Source organism: Tachypleus tridentatus, chromosome 2, assembly GCF_004210375.1.
Source record: "Tachypleus tridentatus isolate NWPU-2018 chromosome 2, ASM421037v1, whole genome shotgun sequence".
Lineage (NCBI taxonomy): Eukaryota > Metazoa > Arthropoda > Merostomata > Xiphosura > Limulidae > Tachypleus > Tachypleus tridentatus.
The window spans coordinates 104,317,413-104,332,401 of record NC_134826.1 but is presented as its reverse complement, the minus strand read 5'-3'; the positions used below and the strand labels follow the sequence as shown (position 1 = coordinate 104,332,401).

Here is a 14,989-nt window from a genome sequence, read left to right as displayed (position 1 = left end):
CTACAAAGTTCGAGAACAGGCGGAACTTGTGCAATGCACAGTCAAAAATATTCGTTGCACGAGAAAAAGAATACTATATTGAAACAAGCGTAGGTATCGAAATAATCGTGTAAAGGTAAATCCGCTACATGACGAAATCATTTATCGTGAAGCAATAAAAAATATATAACCAAAGTCAAGATGCTATAAAAAGATGTAATTAAGTTCACATTTTTTTGTAACGCACAGATTATTTAAATCATCCGATAGTTCAGTCCTTACAATCATTTAGTCCTCTCAGACAGAAATCGTTAGAACTCTAAAGCTACAACATCGAGCTTTTAGAAAACGTAGCCTATCATCACGTAACCTTACGTTTTAAAATATTAAACTTTCTACATTTATACTTTAATATAATTCTCAAAAATTGATATGGATATTAAAGACATATTGATTTCTTAGTCTACATCAGACGTGATGAACAAATTTTAAGTGAATTATACACAAACGTTACGTGGAATTCCTGTGAAATAATATTTCAATACGCTAGTCCTGTGTTTGTATACAATATTCAAGTAACAATGAAAAGCTAAAGCTTCTTCATTAATTAAAGTAATATCTATTATAATTTTGGTGTTATACTGCATTAATTAATAATATTTTGTAATAGAAGTTATGTAGGTCTGTTGCAAAACTTTGTCTTAACTCTTTCCGAGGTCGTTAAGGCATGTCTGAGAACAAATTACAACTGATAAACAGTAAATTTTAAATCTTTAGAAATTTATCCATATTATTTTTTAAAAAGATGTGTGGATCTTTCAGTGAAATGATAAATTTCATAAATTTGGATTATCTTATGGTTACACTGGATTACTTTTTCACCTCTTCTGTAACCCACGTGCTGATAAAAGCTCTTTTTATCATCCAAGTGATCACACGATAGCGATATTCTTGAATCGACACACGTTTTACGCAGTTCCAAAAAGTCAATTTCCCCTTACTTGTCAGAGGTAATACTGGATGATAAAGTTTCCTCGGGTATAAAACTTTACAATTACTGAATCCAAAATAGTTATTAAAAGTAGAAAATTCTGTCATTATAACTGTTTGGTGTCCAACAGGATATTCACTATACTTATTAGCCCATGTAAAATCTACAGACTTGAATTTCTTTTATGTTATATAAGTCTTGTAAAATTAATTTTTCCTACAAAGGAGTCTCTACATTAATTAAGTTGACCACAGTTGTCTCTATTAGAACTATTAAATGTAATAACTGCATGAATGTTGAATTCAAAGTGATTGTGGACTGATTGACAACTAATTATGTGTGGTGTAGTAACACAGTTCGACTGTGTACTGCGTAATACAGTGTCATCTCAAAAGTGATATTTGTTATGCATGCCAGTGCCTTGTTCTGTATAGCATTATGTCTGCGTTCATTATTTCAAAAACATTGTATTTGCTAAACTAATTATTGTCCCACGTGTTCAATACAGTCTGACAGTATGGCATGTCATTATTGATATTTTATCACTGATTATTACATTTTACAAATGTACAGTTTAATTAAATACAAAAGTTGTATTTAACTGATATGTATCACTATATGTATGCATTTTTGTAAATATTTTGAGTTCATTGCAATTACATAGCCACTGACTTTTATTTTAATAACATTTTCCCATATTAAAAATATTGTAGTTTGTTATAAACAGAAACACCCCCCCCAAAAAAAAAAAACGCTGCATAAATTAAAAGTAACCCCAGAGATGATTCAAGAAATAAGACCCACATTGCGGTGAGAATATACCTTCTATTGGTCTTAACCGCCGTTTACCAGTCTTACATGAAGATAAATTAAATAATAAAATTATCAAAGGAATAGAAATTAGGAAAGCAGGATGTGGGTGCTCAAGCCCACAACATGCCACACCTATATCACTCTTTACTGCCTGCTAGCTGTAGGAAGGTAAATGTTTTCCAAAGTAATGAAGATAAAAATATATACTTAAAAACTGCTGGTATGGATTGAGAAATTTTTATGTAGAGGAGCGAACAACGTTTCGACCTTCTTCGGTCATCGTCAGGTTCACAAAAAGTAATGAAGAAGAAAGAAAGAAAAATTAAATAGATAACAATAATAATGTATTACCAGTATTAAGTTTACCTTCTGAAGTTGGCATTCCAGCTTCTATTATGATGTTAAAGTACTAATTAATAGCCAAGTAGACAAATTGTACCAGAATGAAGGGTCCCAACTAGTTATATAAACTGTCTTGTATAACACTCAACCACCAGCTATTACGTTTACATTAACTACCAAATTTGAGACTCTAAATAACCCTTTATAAGCGATAAGTTGTTTGTTCTCATAAAGTACTGCCGAGCTGTTTAAATGATCTTATTCACAACTAAATTAGTTACCAGAAACGTTTGGGACTCTGCCTTGGTATAACATGAGATAAAGTAACACGTGAAAAATATTTTGCTTCATAAAGTCAAATTAGTAAAGTAGTTATTGCATAATGCACGTTTTATTGGTGATGTAAATTATTGTATAACGTCAAATTAGAAAAAGTCTTAATCATCGCACGATATTGATTTAAACCTACAGACATGTACTATGTGCCTAGAAAAGTGTATGTTGTGATCAGGTTGCAATAAATATTTCATGTGATTGAAAATACTTGATTGATTACGTTTGAATTACTGTTTCGTCCTTTTATGGCGAATTAATTACAATCGCATTATAATAACTACGCCAGAATGACTAGTTAATCCATTAATTACACTATATAGCAAAAATTTTACTTTTTCTTGTTCCTGGGCAAAAGTGTTATTTCCCAATTGCTTATGTCTGAAGTAAATGGAAAATACCTATTTTCATCTTCACATTTTGCTTTTCTGACCTGGGTAATGAAATTTTCAAATTTATTCATTTTCCAGAACATTCCAGGTACATTCAGTGCTGAGTAGTTGATAGAGAATTTTCTCGAACTTACAAGAATTTTCAAGAACTTTCTAGAATGTTGTATAACTTACGAGAATTTAAGAACCTTTTAGAATTTTCTAGAACTTTCCATAGTAATATATATATATATATATATATATATACACTCACCACTTCAGTTTAGTTCTAGCTGCCTAAGTGAACACAGACCTAACTGATTTTATCAGAGATGGCATTAGACCACAATGCGTCTGGAGAATGCATTCTGCTATGTACGTGGCCAAATTATCAAGACAAGAGCGGAAAAGTACTCTGTGACAGCATCTGCTAAAATGTGTGAAGCCTACAAGACATATTTCTGCATGACTATTGGGAATCAAAACAAACCCTAAACACATCAATTTACCCACGAGCACTGCAAAAAAAAAAAAAAAAAAAACTGTACAAGGTAAGACGGACAATTTTTGCTTGCTTGAATAGTAAGATTTTATATTATACAAATTTCAGACCTTTTAAAATTTAAATATCTTTTGGTGCATCTCAAAGAGGAATACAACAGCGTCAAGACCTTGCTAGAAGTTTTGAAGTATGATGAGTATGACTGGGAGATTATCGGAGACTTCAAAATGGTGGCATTCGTGATGGGTTACCAAGGATGCTTAACTAAGTTTTGCTGTTATCTTTGCCTTTTGGACAGTAGGGACACCGCAGCACACTACAACAGGAAGCACTGGCCACAACGGACCGAGTTCTCTGTGGGGAGGCACAACGTCAAGTGTGAGCCATTAGTGGACCTCCAAAAGGTGTTGTTCCCACCACTGCACATAAAATTAGGTCTTATAAAACAATCTGTCACAGCTCTTGATAAGAAGTCTGCAGTCTTCAAGTACCTTTGAGACTTCTTTCCTAAGCTGTCTGATGTGAAGGTCAAAGCTGGTGTCTTCATTGGACCACAAATAAAGAAGATCCTGGAGTGCACAGAATGAGATATTTTGTCCTTTTATCATAATTTTTATTATCTGCAAGATGAGGCCATAATTGATTTTGTAGTTGTTTATAATTTTGAAAATTGATCAATTCTTATTATAATCTGCCATTAATGGAGAAGTGTTCTGTGTATGTACACACTACTAAACTAAAACAATTCTTTAAAGCTTTGTCTCTAAACTTAATTATAAAATATAATAGTTTGCAGTCTGCAATCAAACTGGTAACCTAAGTGTAAGTTCATATTTCAACTGTATTGCTCAACTGTAAAAATAACTAATGAAACCAGAATAAAACAAAAGTGTATGATAATAAAATTTGGCTTTATTCCACTTTTGCCTACTGTACAGGGGAAGTCAGTGTACAAAAATTGATCAGGCATCTGATACAATAACAAGACAATAAAATATTAGGAACAAAAATGGCACTAAAACACAGAATCTGTTAATTCAGTTTTCTGTCCATGATAAAAGCATGAGTTTCACTCTCACAGCTTACACCTATGATGACCAACATTCCTTTCAATTCTGATCTTTAGAAATGAAAAACAAGTAAACACTAATGTTTGGGTCTTTTCTTTATTGCACTGAACCACCAGTCTCTTTGATGAGAAGCTGGTGTCTGATCATCATCATGTAAGTGGTCAACTGAATGTTTAAAAAATAAGTTAAAACTGAAAAGAACAATATGAACACACTATCACTTGAAAGGATGGGTTATGAAGAAAAACAAACAACAAATGATCTCTAAAGTCTCAGAGATAATGCATTTCTATACCTTTGTAATTGAAATACCTGAAAACAATCTTACTATATCTACCATTATTAAAATTAACCCTCATTTCTTATTTTTATTAAAAGGGCTTTAGAGAAATTATTACACATCAAAAGCAAAAGAGACAACAAGTCAATCCTCGCAGAAAAAAGAAAAATCTAACTATAAAGATTATGAGAAAAACACTCACAGATAAACAAGCTAAACTCTCTCACTGACCAGAGTACACTCATCAAAATAAGAAAAGACAAAAGTAAAATGAGAAAAATGGCCATTTATTTAATGAACTGGCATCTTGGGAGGTAACACTGTTGAGTGCAGTAAATAACTGCAAGACAATAAACTATCACATTCCATCTTTGTGGGAAATGAAGGCCACATTGGAAGAGTTATTAATTTGAGGAATTTTCTAATCACTAGAAAAAATAAAAATATTAACAAAACAACAATTATACGTTTCTTCAGAAAAGTTTGTACAGGATGGGAAGTAATGGTAATTGTAAATTAAACTAACATGTTTACATAATTAGTATATAGGTATATTGCTTTTTTTTGTTCTCTTTATGCTTTCACATGAAGATTTTTTTCTGGTGTACGGTTGTTCGTGTGAAGGCCAATTTTTGTTGGTGACACCAAGACCCTGGAAACATAGACGACACGAACAAACAACACCACAGATTAGCAGAAAGAAAGGCTATACACCCTAAGTAAGAGACCAGCAGCATACTTTGGTTTTCCTACTTGTGAATAGTTACAGGGTGTAGAGCTTCTGTGTCAACAGCAATCTTTAGTGTTTTTTCTTTGATATAACTGCAGGAGAAACTGAAACAAAAGTGAAATACTAAAAGTTAACAAAATAAAAGCTGCTTCAAAACCTTTTGACAATAAAGCCATGCACTTATGTTAAGAACTAATAAAAAAAAAGAGTAAAAAATTCATTTAGCACCTAGTTCAAACAAAATCTCTACTTCACTTAGTTAAAACAAAATCTCTACTTCACTTAGTTAGAACAAAATCTCTACTGCACTTAGTTAGAACAAAATCTCTACTGCACTTAGTTAGAACAAAATCTCTACTCCACTTAGTTAAAACAAAATCTCTACTGCACTTAGTCAAAACAAAGTCTCTACTGCATTTAAACCTGACAAACTAAATGTTAAGATCTAGAACTCAACACTTAGCACAAACTCTTAACAGAACTTTGAGAGAAAAGCATTTAAGTCAATATTATTTATATTCATTTAATTTAAAACTTCAAGTACTTGATAAAAAGTAGTAACGTTTGTGAAAATTATCAGCTGTTTATGCAATTTTTATCACAACTGTTAGGCCTCTTGGTTTCCAATGCTTGTTCATTTCAAAATTTAAAGTGTAAGTTTAATATTAGAAGTTATGAATTGGTTTTCATAAAATATAAACACCAAGTATAAAACATTCAATAAGCTCTAAGCACAGCAAGTTTGATGAACCCTTCATTCAAACTTACAAAATATTTGTCTAGCAATAATTTAATTAAAAATGTAAAGAACGAATGAATACACATACACAAGTATGTATCTATAATTGATTCTCATTCTACAGGAAGATGAAGAAATGTATGACTTATTCAACTAGTAGCATATGTGATACAAAGAAAACTGCACGAAATTAGATTGTTTGGAGTAATAATTTTCAAAGTTCTAGTAAGGATATATATTTATAACAAGCATGCAAGATGTTTAAAAGTAGTTTAGATAATCAATTAATCCACAGTAACCTTAAAAAAACAAAACGTTAACTATTAGTATGAGTCAGTTACACTAAGAAACATACAGTTTAAGGAAAAATAGCTTCCCTTTAGAAAGTGTACTCAACTTTGAACATACAACTAATATTTTGTCTATCTAATCCTTGATAATATTTTTCAACTGAAAAAGAACAACAAAATATGTTTTATTGAAAACAATAATAATTATTTCAAAGTTTTCAGTTATTTGTACCGTTTATCTCTTTATAGTTACATTACATTATTCCACTACTAAGCTTCAACATTATACTAAATATTACAGAAACATTAAAGTATACAATTACAACAGCATCATTTGTTTCTTTAGGAAAGAAAGTTATTCCATTGTTTTACTTTTGATGTAAATACTGATTAACATACTGATGATATATCTGTTTCAAATACTTAATTACTATCAACATCTCACAAGTTCCATTACTACTTTAAGAAATTAAGGGTTAAAATACCTAAAAATTATAAAGTTTATTTGTTACAATATCATTAAAACTTGTATTACAACCTGTTTTACAATGTCAGTTAAAAGCAGATAAATTTTATTTTGTTCATTCTTAGCAATACTAGCAAAAATGTCAAAGAAATTATTGCCAAAATAAGATTTAAAACATACATCTTTTAAACTTATAAATCTACTATGCTGAAAAAAATATCATAGAGAACGTTCACCACATTTTGAAATGCTAAATGAAACTAGAGGCTTTAGAGTTTTGTCATTGCAATTCATCTATAATAAATATGCACACCACATATGCTCTACATGACATTGAAGGTGATGAATACATTTTGCTACTAATAATTCACTTTTGTGTAACTGATACTTGAAACCATCAGTATTTTGTGAAATTCCATTACAGAATTGAGTAGAGAAGAAAAGACAATTGTATGTCTCATAAAAACTTCATTTATTAAAAACCATGGTTTCACCAGTAAAGGCATCATCAGGTACAGACTGAAATGGTTTATAAATATGTATATATAGACCTGAAAACAAACAATTTCAGTCTGTATTTGATGATGCTTTTGTTAATAAAACCATAGTTGTTAATAAATGAAGTATGTGAAAGATATAATTATCTTTGCTTTCTTTCTTCAATGCTTTTGGTGCTATAAAACTACTTCCAGTTAATTGCTCAAACACATTCTTAAAATCTTTAAATTAATTTTTCCTTTTAGAACCAAAGAAATTAAATTCCCCTCCACTTTCGTGGTCATTCTTGCTTTTCAAACAACAAAATTTTCTTTAAAAAACAAAAAACACTAAATATATGTTAAAAGAGAAAAAAAGTAATTTTTGGTCACTACCTTTTGATATGACTTACCTGGCATAATGTGCAAGTTCTGGATCATAATAATCTAATGCAATTTCCTACAAACTGAAATAGCCTTGAAATTATCAAATATGTTTTTCTTTGTATAGGTTTTACTTTTCTTTGTTAAATACCAGATATGAATGTAAATACTCATTATAATAAATTCAATGTTGTATTTAATTGCATCATATCATTATAGAAACCAATGCCAGACTATACTTGAAACATAAGAAGATTAAATGTGAAAAGTTAGTTTAAACCTACACATTTAAGTTCTTTCCAAAAATACAACAACAAAGGCAAATAATATTATTTGGCCCTGTAGTGATTACTTTATGTTGCTGCTTAAACTCATGAAATTATATAAAACATCAAAGTATTTTTCCCTCTCTCAGCATATAGTCAATCTTAATATTTAGCTTCCTTGTGGGCATGAAAACAAACTTCTGCCCAAACATAAGTAATTTATTTTATATTCTAAATACTTAATATCCTATCTTTAATGTTAAAAAAAACAAACTGTTATTGAACCTATAATGACCACTACCCAGAATTGCTGAAATACAAACATTTTCAAAATTACACCCTGAATTTTCATTAAAATGCAATAAATGATGTTACTTAGCCATAGAATAGTTGCTGTTACTTGTCCAATTGGTAAAAACTATACAACACCTTTCTATTTCGACAGAGATTCCTTTGAGCAAAAGGAAACAAACTGTTTTTTCTCCATCTCCTAATGACATGCGTTTCTTTCTGTTTATTTTTTTTTGCAATACCCTGTGTACAGTGAAACTTTGAATGTTTTGATTATACTTAGACTAAAGTCTGACATTTTGTTTGTGAGCCTAAAAAGAATATCTAGTAACAGCAAGGTATTTTCAAATGAACTATTCCATCTGTTAATATAACAAAATATATTAATAGCCACTACAATAATATTAGCAGAAATATAAAATGAAATCATTGACTATAGCAAATTTATAAAATAAAACATGGTTTCTTCAAAGCATATTATTTTGTTACAACAAGTACAGGAGTCTTTTGGAGAACTTGCTGAGGACAGAAATAACCAAAACCTTTACTCATACTGAGAACTAACCAAACTCTTTACTCATACTGTTTAACTTAAATTACTCCATAAAATAGAAAGGTATAAAATGAAAGTCAATATGATTATTTCCCAAAATCAGAAAGAAATTTTTCAGAGATAAAAGTAAAGTTTTACATTTTTGTTATAGGTAAATAACAATCCTTACTGCAATTAATAATATAAATTTACATGGGAAATCAACTTCACTGTTCTATAGTTATCCAGTATATTGAGAAATGTAACTCTTGCTACTGTTGTTTTTCTTCAAGGCTCTACCAGTAAAAATAACTGATTGTACCATTACACATACTGAATAAAAAATGATGGCATCTGTGAGTAATACTGGCAACATGAGAATGTTTTGAAATACTTAATTTGTTATATACTGTAAAACTAATAAAGTGATTCCAATTTTTTTTTATTATGTTAGCGAGACAAAAATAGCTGAAAACATACAATGTTACCAATACCCAGCAATAAACTAGGATGCAGTAAAAAATGTTTAAATTATATAGTTTACAGAAAATCCCCTCCTGATAATTTGAGCATCAAGGTTTAAATCTGTTTCCATGTTCAGACATCTTTCATCTATTACAGAAACTACAGAAAAATCCTGAAATTTGAGCTTAACTTATTTCAAAATCAATCACTAAAACTCACAATCAATCATGCCATGGAATCTGTTCTTGTTTAAACAAGTGCTATAAAACTATCAATCTTCAATAGGATATCAGAAAAACTATTAATATAGAAAACAAAATAAAGGTAAATACAGAGGAGAAAACAATTGGTATAAAAAGTAGGAAAATAAATGCACAATCAGGGAATTTTATACAAGACTTTCAGTCTCATAAGCATTGAACTTAAATTAGCAAAGACTGAAAACAACAGACAACAAGCATTGTGTAGTAAGTCTGCTACATACAAGCAGGAATATGGCCAATATAGAGGGAATACAATGATTCATTAGCCATTTTATATACTGAAATGTATAATATAACAACAAATAAAATCACACTCAAAATCAAAATTAGACAGTTTTACATCATGTAGTTTTCAGCTACATGTACTTTAGATGTAAAGAAAATATGTCATAGACTTGGGTAGAGGAAATGAGAGAGATACTGGCAAAACAAAATTGAAGTAACTTATTTAAGAGTTTTCAGTTACAGGTACTGTAGGTATTAAATAGGAGCTATCACAGTCTTAAGGTAAAAGAACTGAGGCAGTTGCTGGTAGGATAAAACTGAAACCAGGATTTTATATCTTGTATTTTATACTACAGATATTGTAGATGTTAAGAAAAGATATCATTGTAGATAAAGAAACTGAAGCAGTAGTTAACAAGGCAAAACTGAGACCAGGATTGTCTGTCTTGTCATTTTCAGATACAGAGATTGGATGTGTTAGGAAGTATCACAGTCTTGAGGAAAAGGAACTGAGAGAAAAGCCTGAAGAACAAAATTTAAACCAGGGTTGTATGTCTTGTAGTTTTCAATAACAGTCTTGAGAAGAAAGAATTGGGGTTGTAGCTACAAAAAGAGAACTGAAACCAAGTTTGTTTTTCTTGCAGGTTTAAGGTTTCAGCTATAGATATTGTAGGTGTTAAAAGATGACATCATTCTTGAGGAAAAGGAATTGAGGTAGTAGCTCAAAATTGAAACCAGGATTGTGTATCTTGCAGTTTTCAGCTATGGATAACACAGCAGTTTAGAGGGGTCAAGGTTTGAGGCACTTTGGATTGTTAGAAAGGAGAGTAGATCATGGCAGCAGCAAACAATGCCCAAGAAGCAATAATCCAATGCAGTTCAGAGTAAGGTTTTGTACCATCAATATAGTTGCGAGCAACAAACTTCATTGTCTCGTCTAAGATAACAACAGGAAGAGAGATCTTCATGACAGCCATCCACTCTTCAACTGTCAGTGGACACACAGAGAACACGGTCTGTTGATAAGAAGTTCATTAAAAACAGCATGAAAGTAAAACAAGGTTTATATAAACTGGTAAACAGAAAGTCTGCAGTACAAATATGTATTAATTAGGAGAACTGTTGTTTGCTTTTATGCTAACAACAACATAAAATAATTAATGGTAAAATATAATTTACCATACCAGGTATTATGTGAAGTTTAAATAAATTATTGTTAAACGATTTGTTGTTAAAATTTTGAACTAAACACAACATACAAATAAACTATATGTTTAAAAATAATAAGTAAAATAGTGCACTGATTCAGGATGTTAAGATACTTGCTCTGCAGTTGTAAAAGCTATGAGAAAGATGATATTTTCAATAAATTGCTCATAACTTGTGTAGGTTATTCTCAATTAAACCACCACAATAATAAAATATAAAATGATACTAACTTTCAGCCTTTTTTCATTGTAAAATAAATAGAAGAATCAGACTTCTTAGCTATTGCCTTTTTCTTTCATTCAAGTCTAATTTTGTCTAGATAATCTAATAACAAGTCTTGAATATTAAGTTTATATCAGAAATAACTATTATCTTTCACTAGAAGAAAAAACAACTAACTTTTTACAGATTTGTGTCATAATCAATCACAAAAGAAGGAAACTATGGAAAAATTTATTTACTAAGAGAAAACCAATATACATGATCAAGGAGTAGTAATAAAGTAATGATGGGAGAATGCATTTTAATAGTGAAATGATATCAGTAGTGAATGCATTAGATTATTAAGTGTCATTAGAGGAGAAGGTATTTTAATAGTGAAAGGGTACCAGTGCATAAAGACATGAAGTGTAAAGTTAAGGATAAAGAAGGTATTTTAATACTAAAATGAAATTGACATATAAAGTCATGAAGTATAAAGGCACTTACCAAAATGATGTTAATTTACAAGATCATAAAATAAGACAGCACTTACTGAAAGGATTTCAATGTATAAGATCATGAAGTGTAAGGTCATGGAAAGTGCAATTGCTGACACTAACCACAAGTTGGTCCAAGGAGGCATGGCAATAAGAGACTGGTTTTCTGAGAGACTGTTTATTAAAAATAAAATTTAATTATTATTTCTACCTGATAAAAACTAGAATTTTCCTTGAATAATAGATTCTTACTTTTATTCAAAAAATATTAACAAAAAAGAAGAATTAGCTTCAAGAAATGTACAGAAAATTAAGTAAATACAGAAACAATATTTATAGATGGTAGTTTTTAATTTTCAACTGACAGGCTAGCATCCATTGCTAACTCTTTTGCCACTCTGGGTAATCAGATTTGATGAAGGATAAACAAATTTGATCTGAATAATAGTAAAGACCTTGAACTCAACAGCACGTGAAACATTAAGATAATAAACTAATAAATTAAAACTATCTGTTACAGCCAAACACCAATAATATCCAACTCACCATACCAATTTGTTGGTTATTATTCAGAACACGTAGTCACAAAATATCATAATAAAGACTCAATATGTAATTTAAAACATCTTCTTCATTAAGCATTGTCAAACAGCTGCTGTCTGTACACAATATTTGCATATAAAAATAAAATAATCCTTACTAACCATAATTAAAATATTTTTCTAAAGTCACTGGTCTAGTAAAAATATGCAGTTTATGCATTTATGACAAAAAGATAATATAATTTAATAATCAATATTGATTATTCCAGAAATTTATTATCACACATAACTCACTAAATAAACAAATATGTATATCATGCAATTAATGATCAGCATGAGTCACTTACAAATGTTTAATGCTTCTTGAAACTATATTATTACCTGTTGAGAGCATTCAACATTTCAATTGTTACCAAAACAGATAAGGCCATGGTCATAGGGTGAGGGTCATTGAAAACATTACAGTCCACTCCTTTAAAGTTTTCTGGGTTACCAGGGCAGCTCAGATGGTGAGTCAGTTGGTAATAATTCATGTGAGGTCCATTATGAGCCACCATAAACCACCAAGCAGCAGCACCAACTGTCCCAGCACCAACATAAGCTGAGAATGGCAAAAGTTATCTATTATCTTTTAAAATCCAGTGAATTTAATTACAATAAATCAAAGATATTAATTTTTCTGCACCCCTACTTTTCTAGTTTCAAGCTTTTATTGACACTCAATAACTTTTATATATGCTTCATATGTTTTCTGTCTACTTGTCTTCTAACCCTCTTTGTCTTTTCTCCACCTAACAAACCACTCACTTTGTTTTCTCTCAAATCAATAACTCAACCATTCTGTTTTCTTTACATCCAATCACATACCTTTTTAAATTTAATTTCACTCAATCATCTTTCTTTATGTATAATTCATCACCCTTTGTTTTCTCTCCACCCATTCATTCACCCACTTTTTTTAACATAAACAAATTATCAAAATAATTATTGTAAAGAATACTACCATTCAATCATTTTTAAAGTTAAACATGTGCCTCATTTAAAACATATGCTCTATAACATTATATTTATCAATTTAAAACAGCTTTTACTACTTAAACTTGTCTATTTTACAACCTTTTTCACAATGGAAATAAGCAAATATTTGACTAAGTATTTATGTTCAAATTCATCAGATGATGTTGAACGTCACTCAAAACACTGGGATAATAATATCAGTTTGTAGTCTGTACAATTTTGATGAATGCCAGAGTTGTACAGAGGAATGAGTATATTATATTGAAAAAACTTTCAAGATTCAAATAATCAAGTTACATTTCAACCTCAGCCAATACAAATTCCTGGCAAAATGGCATATAATAGAAATACTTTTCCACATTGTTTGACATTTTGTAGGTAGCATGATGTTACTAAAAAATGATTGTTTTTGGGAAGGATGTGTAGCATATATTTCTGATGCCAAATACTCATACACTCAGATCATAAAGATGTACGCAGATTGATAATTTAAAATTTCTAAAATGTTAATATCTTTTGTACTAATGGAATATGAAAACAAAGTAGCATGGATCAACTTGAGAAGCCAGAACCATGACTTGCAACATGTCATAACCCAGCTGTGGTAAGCAAGTTCAGCATCTTGTAGCAGGTGAGAGTCAAGATACACAAAGATCAATGGTAAAAACCATCCAAATGCCACAGACAACAATACATACCATAATCAACAAATATTTCTATTTGAAAATGAAACCAACAAAAAATTTGGTTTCCAGTCATATGTCCCTTTCAACTGTTGCATAGGCATTTAATGCACAAAGCAGAATAGGTATATGCCCTCCCACTGTTTTCAATCAGTGTATATGTGCTATTATTAACAAGTATGTTAGATTGGTTTAAATTTTTCTTTTAATTCTCCTTCATTTTCCAACAGAGTAAGGACCCTGTGAACTACTGCATACCTCAAGCAAATTGAGAACAAAATGAAGGCACACTAGTGAAATTGCTAGATGTAACACACATGGATTTATGTGGAATAACACTGTTGAAATGGGTGTTAAGAATCCATCATCTTTGTACATTAGAGAGCACTGGTGTGCTTTTGACTAGACAGAATTTCAATGAAGCCTTTTACAAAGATAGGCTGCTGTCTTTTACAATGATAAGTTAGCTCTCCCTGTCTAGTTCCTAAATAAACAATGACAAATGGCCTACCCCTATTAATTTCCTACTTCCACTTTTAATAGATGGGCTATCTGTATCAAGTTTCAAGTTTTACATTGAGATGGCCTACCCTTAGCCAGTTCTTAATTCTTCAATGACAAATGGACTTCTATTTATTTCCAATTTTACATCTACCAAATGGTGCATCCCTATCCCTGTTTATTTTCAAACTCCATAAATGATAGTGAATAGTTCTCCTTTTCAAGTTCCTAATTCCATAACTGATAAATGATGTATCCCTTCTCATTTCAAGTTTGTAATTTAAAAGCTGAAACACAATGTACTCCTATTCTTGTTTAGCATTTAATTTCACAGCTAACAGATAATATATTCATATTCTATTTTCCACTGTTTATCTGTTTGTTCCTGTTTTGTAGCTATTTAAATTGAAGTTTCAGTGGCTGTTATAATAGTGTGTTTAATTCTTGGTTTTACACTATTTGAGGTTAACTTTAGAAATAACACTGAGGTCAGAATCACAGTGTTGAGTGAAATCTTGTACCAATTACAAA

The 14,989-nt window shown here is 30.5% G+C and overlaps 1 protein-coding gene across 1 annotated transcript in view; it reads right to left on the bottom strand.

Annotated features, from left to right (window-relative positions):
* Positions 1 to 4,223: 4,223 nt before the first annotated feature.
* The window catches only part of LOC143244743 (calcium-transporting ATPase sarcoplasmic/endoplasmic reticulum type-like), a 77,578-nt gene continuing 66,812 nt past the window's right edge, over positions 4,224 to 14,989 (bottom strand). Inside the window, exons 21-24 of the mRNA XM_076489959.1 lie at positions 12,639 to 12,858; positions 11,772 to 11,889; positions 10,707 to 10,824; positions 4,224 to 5,515 (exon numbers count right to left, since the gene is read on the bottom strand). Coding sequence (XP_076346074.1) covers positions 5,481 to 5,515; positions 10,707 to 10,824; positions 11,772 to 11,889; positions 12,639 to 12,858 — 491 coding nt within the window. The 3' untranslated portion in view covers positions 4,224 to 5,480. The remainder of the gene's footprint in view (positions 5,516 to 10,706; positions 10,825 to 11,771; positions 11,890 to 12,638; positions 12,859 to 14,989) is intronic.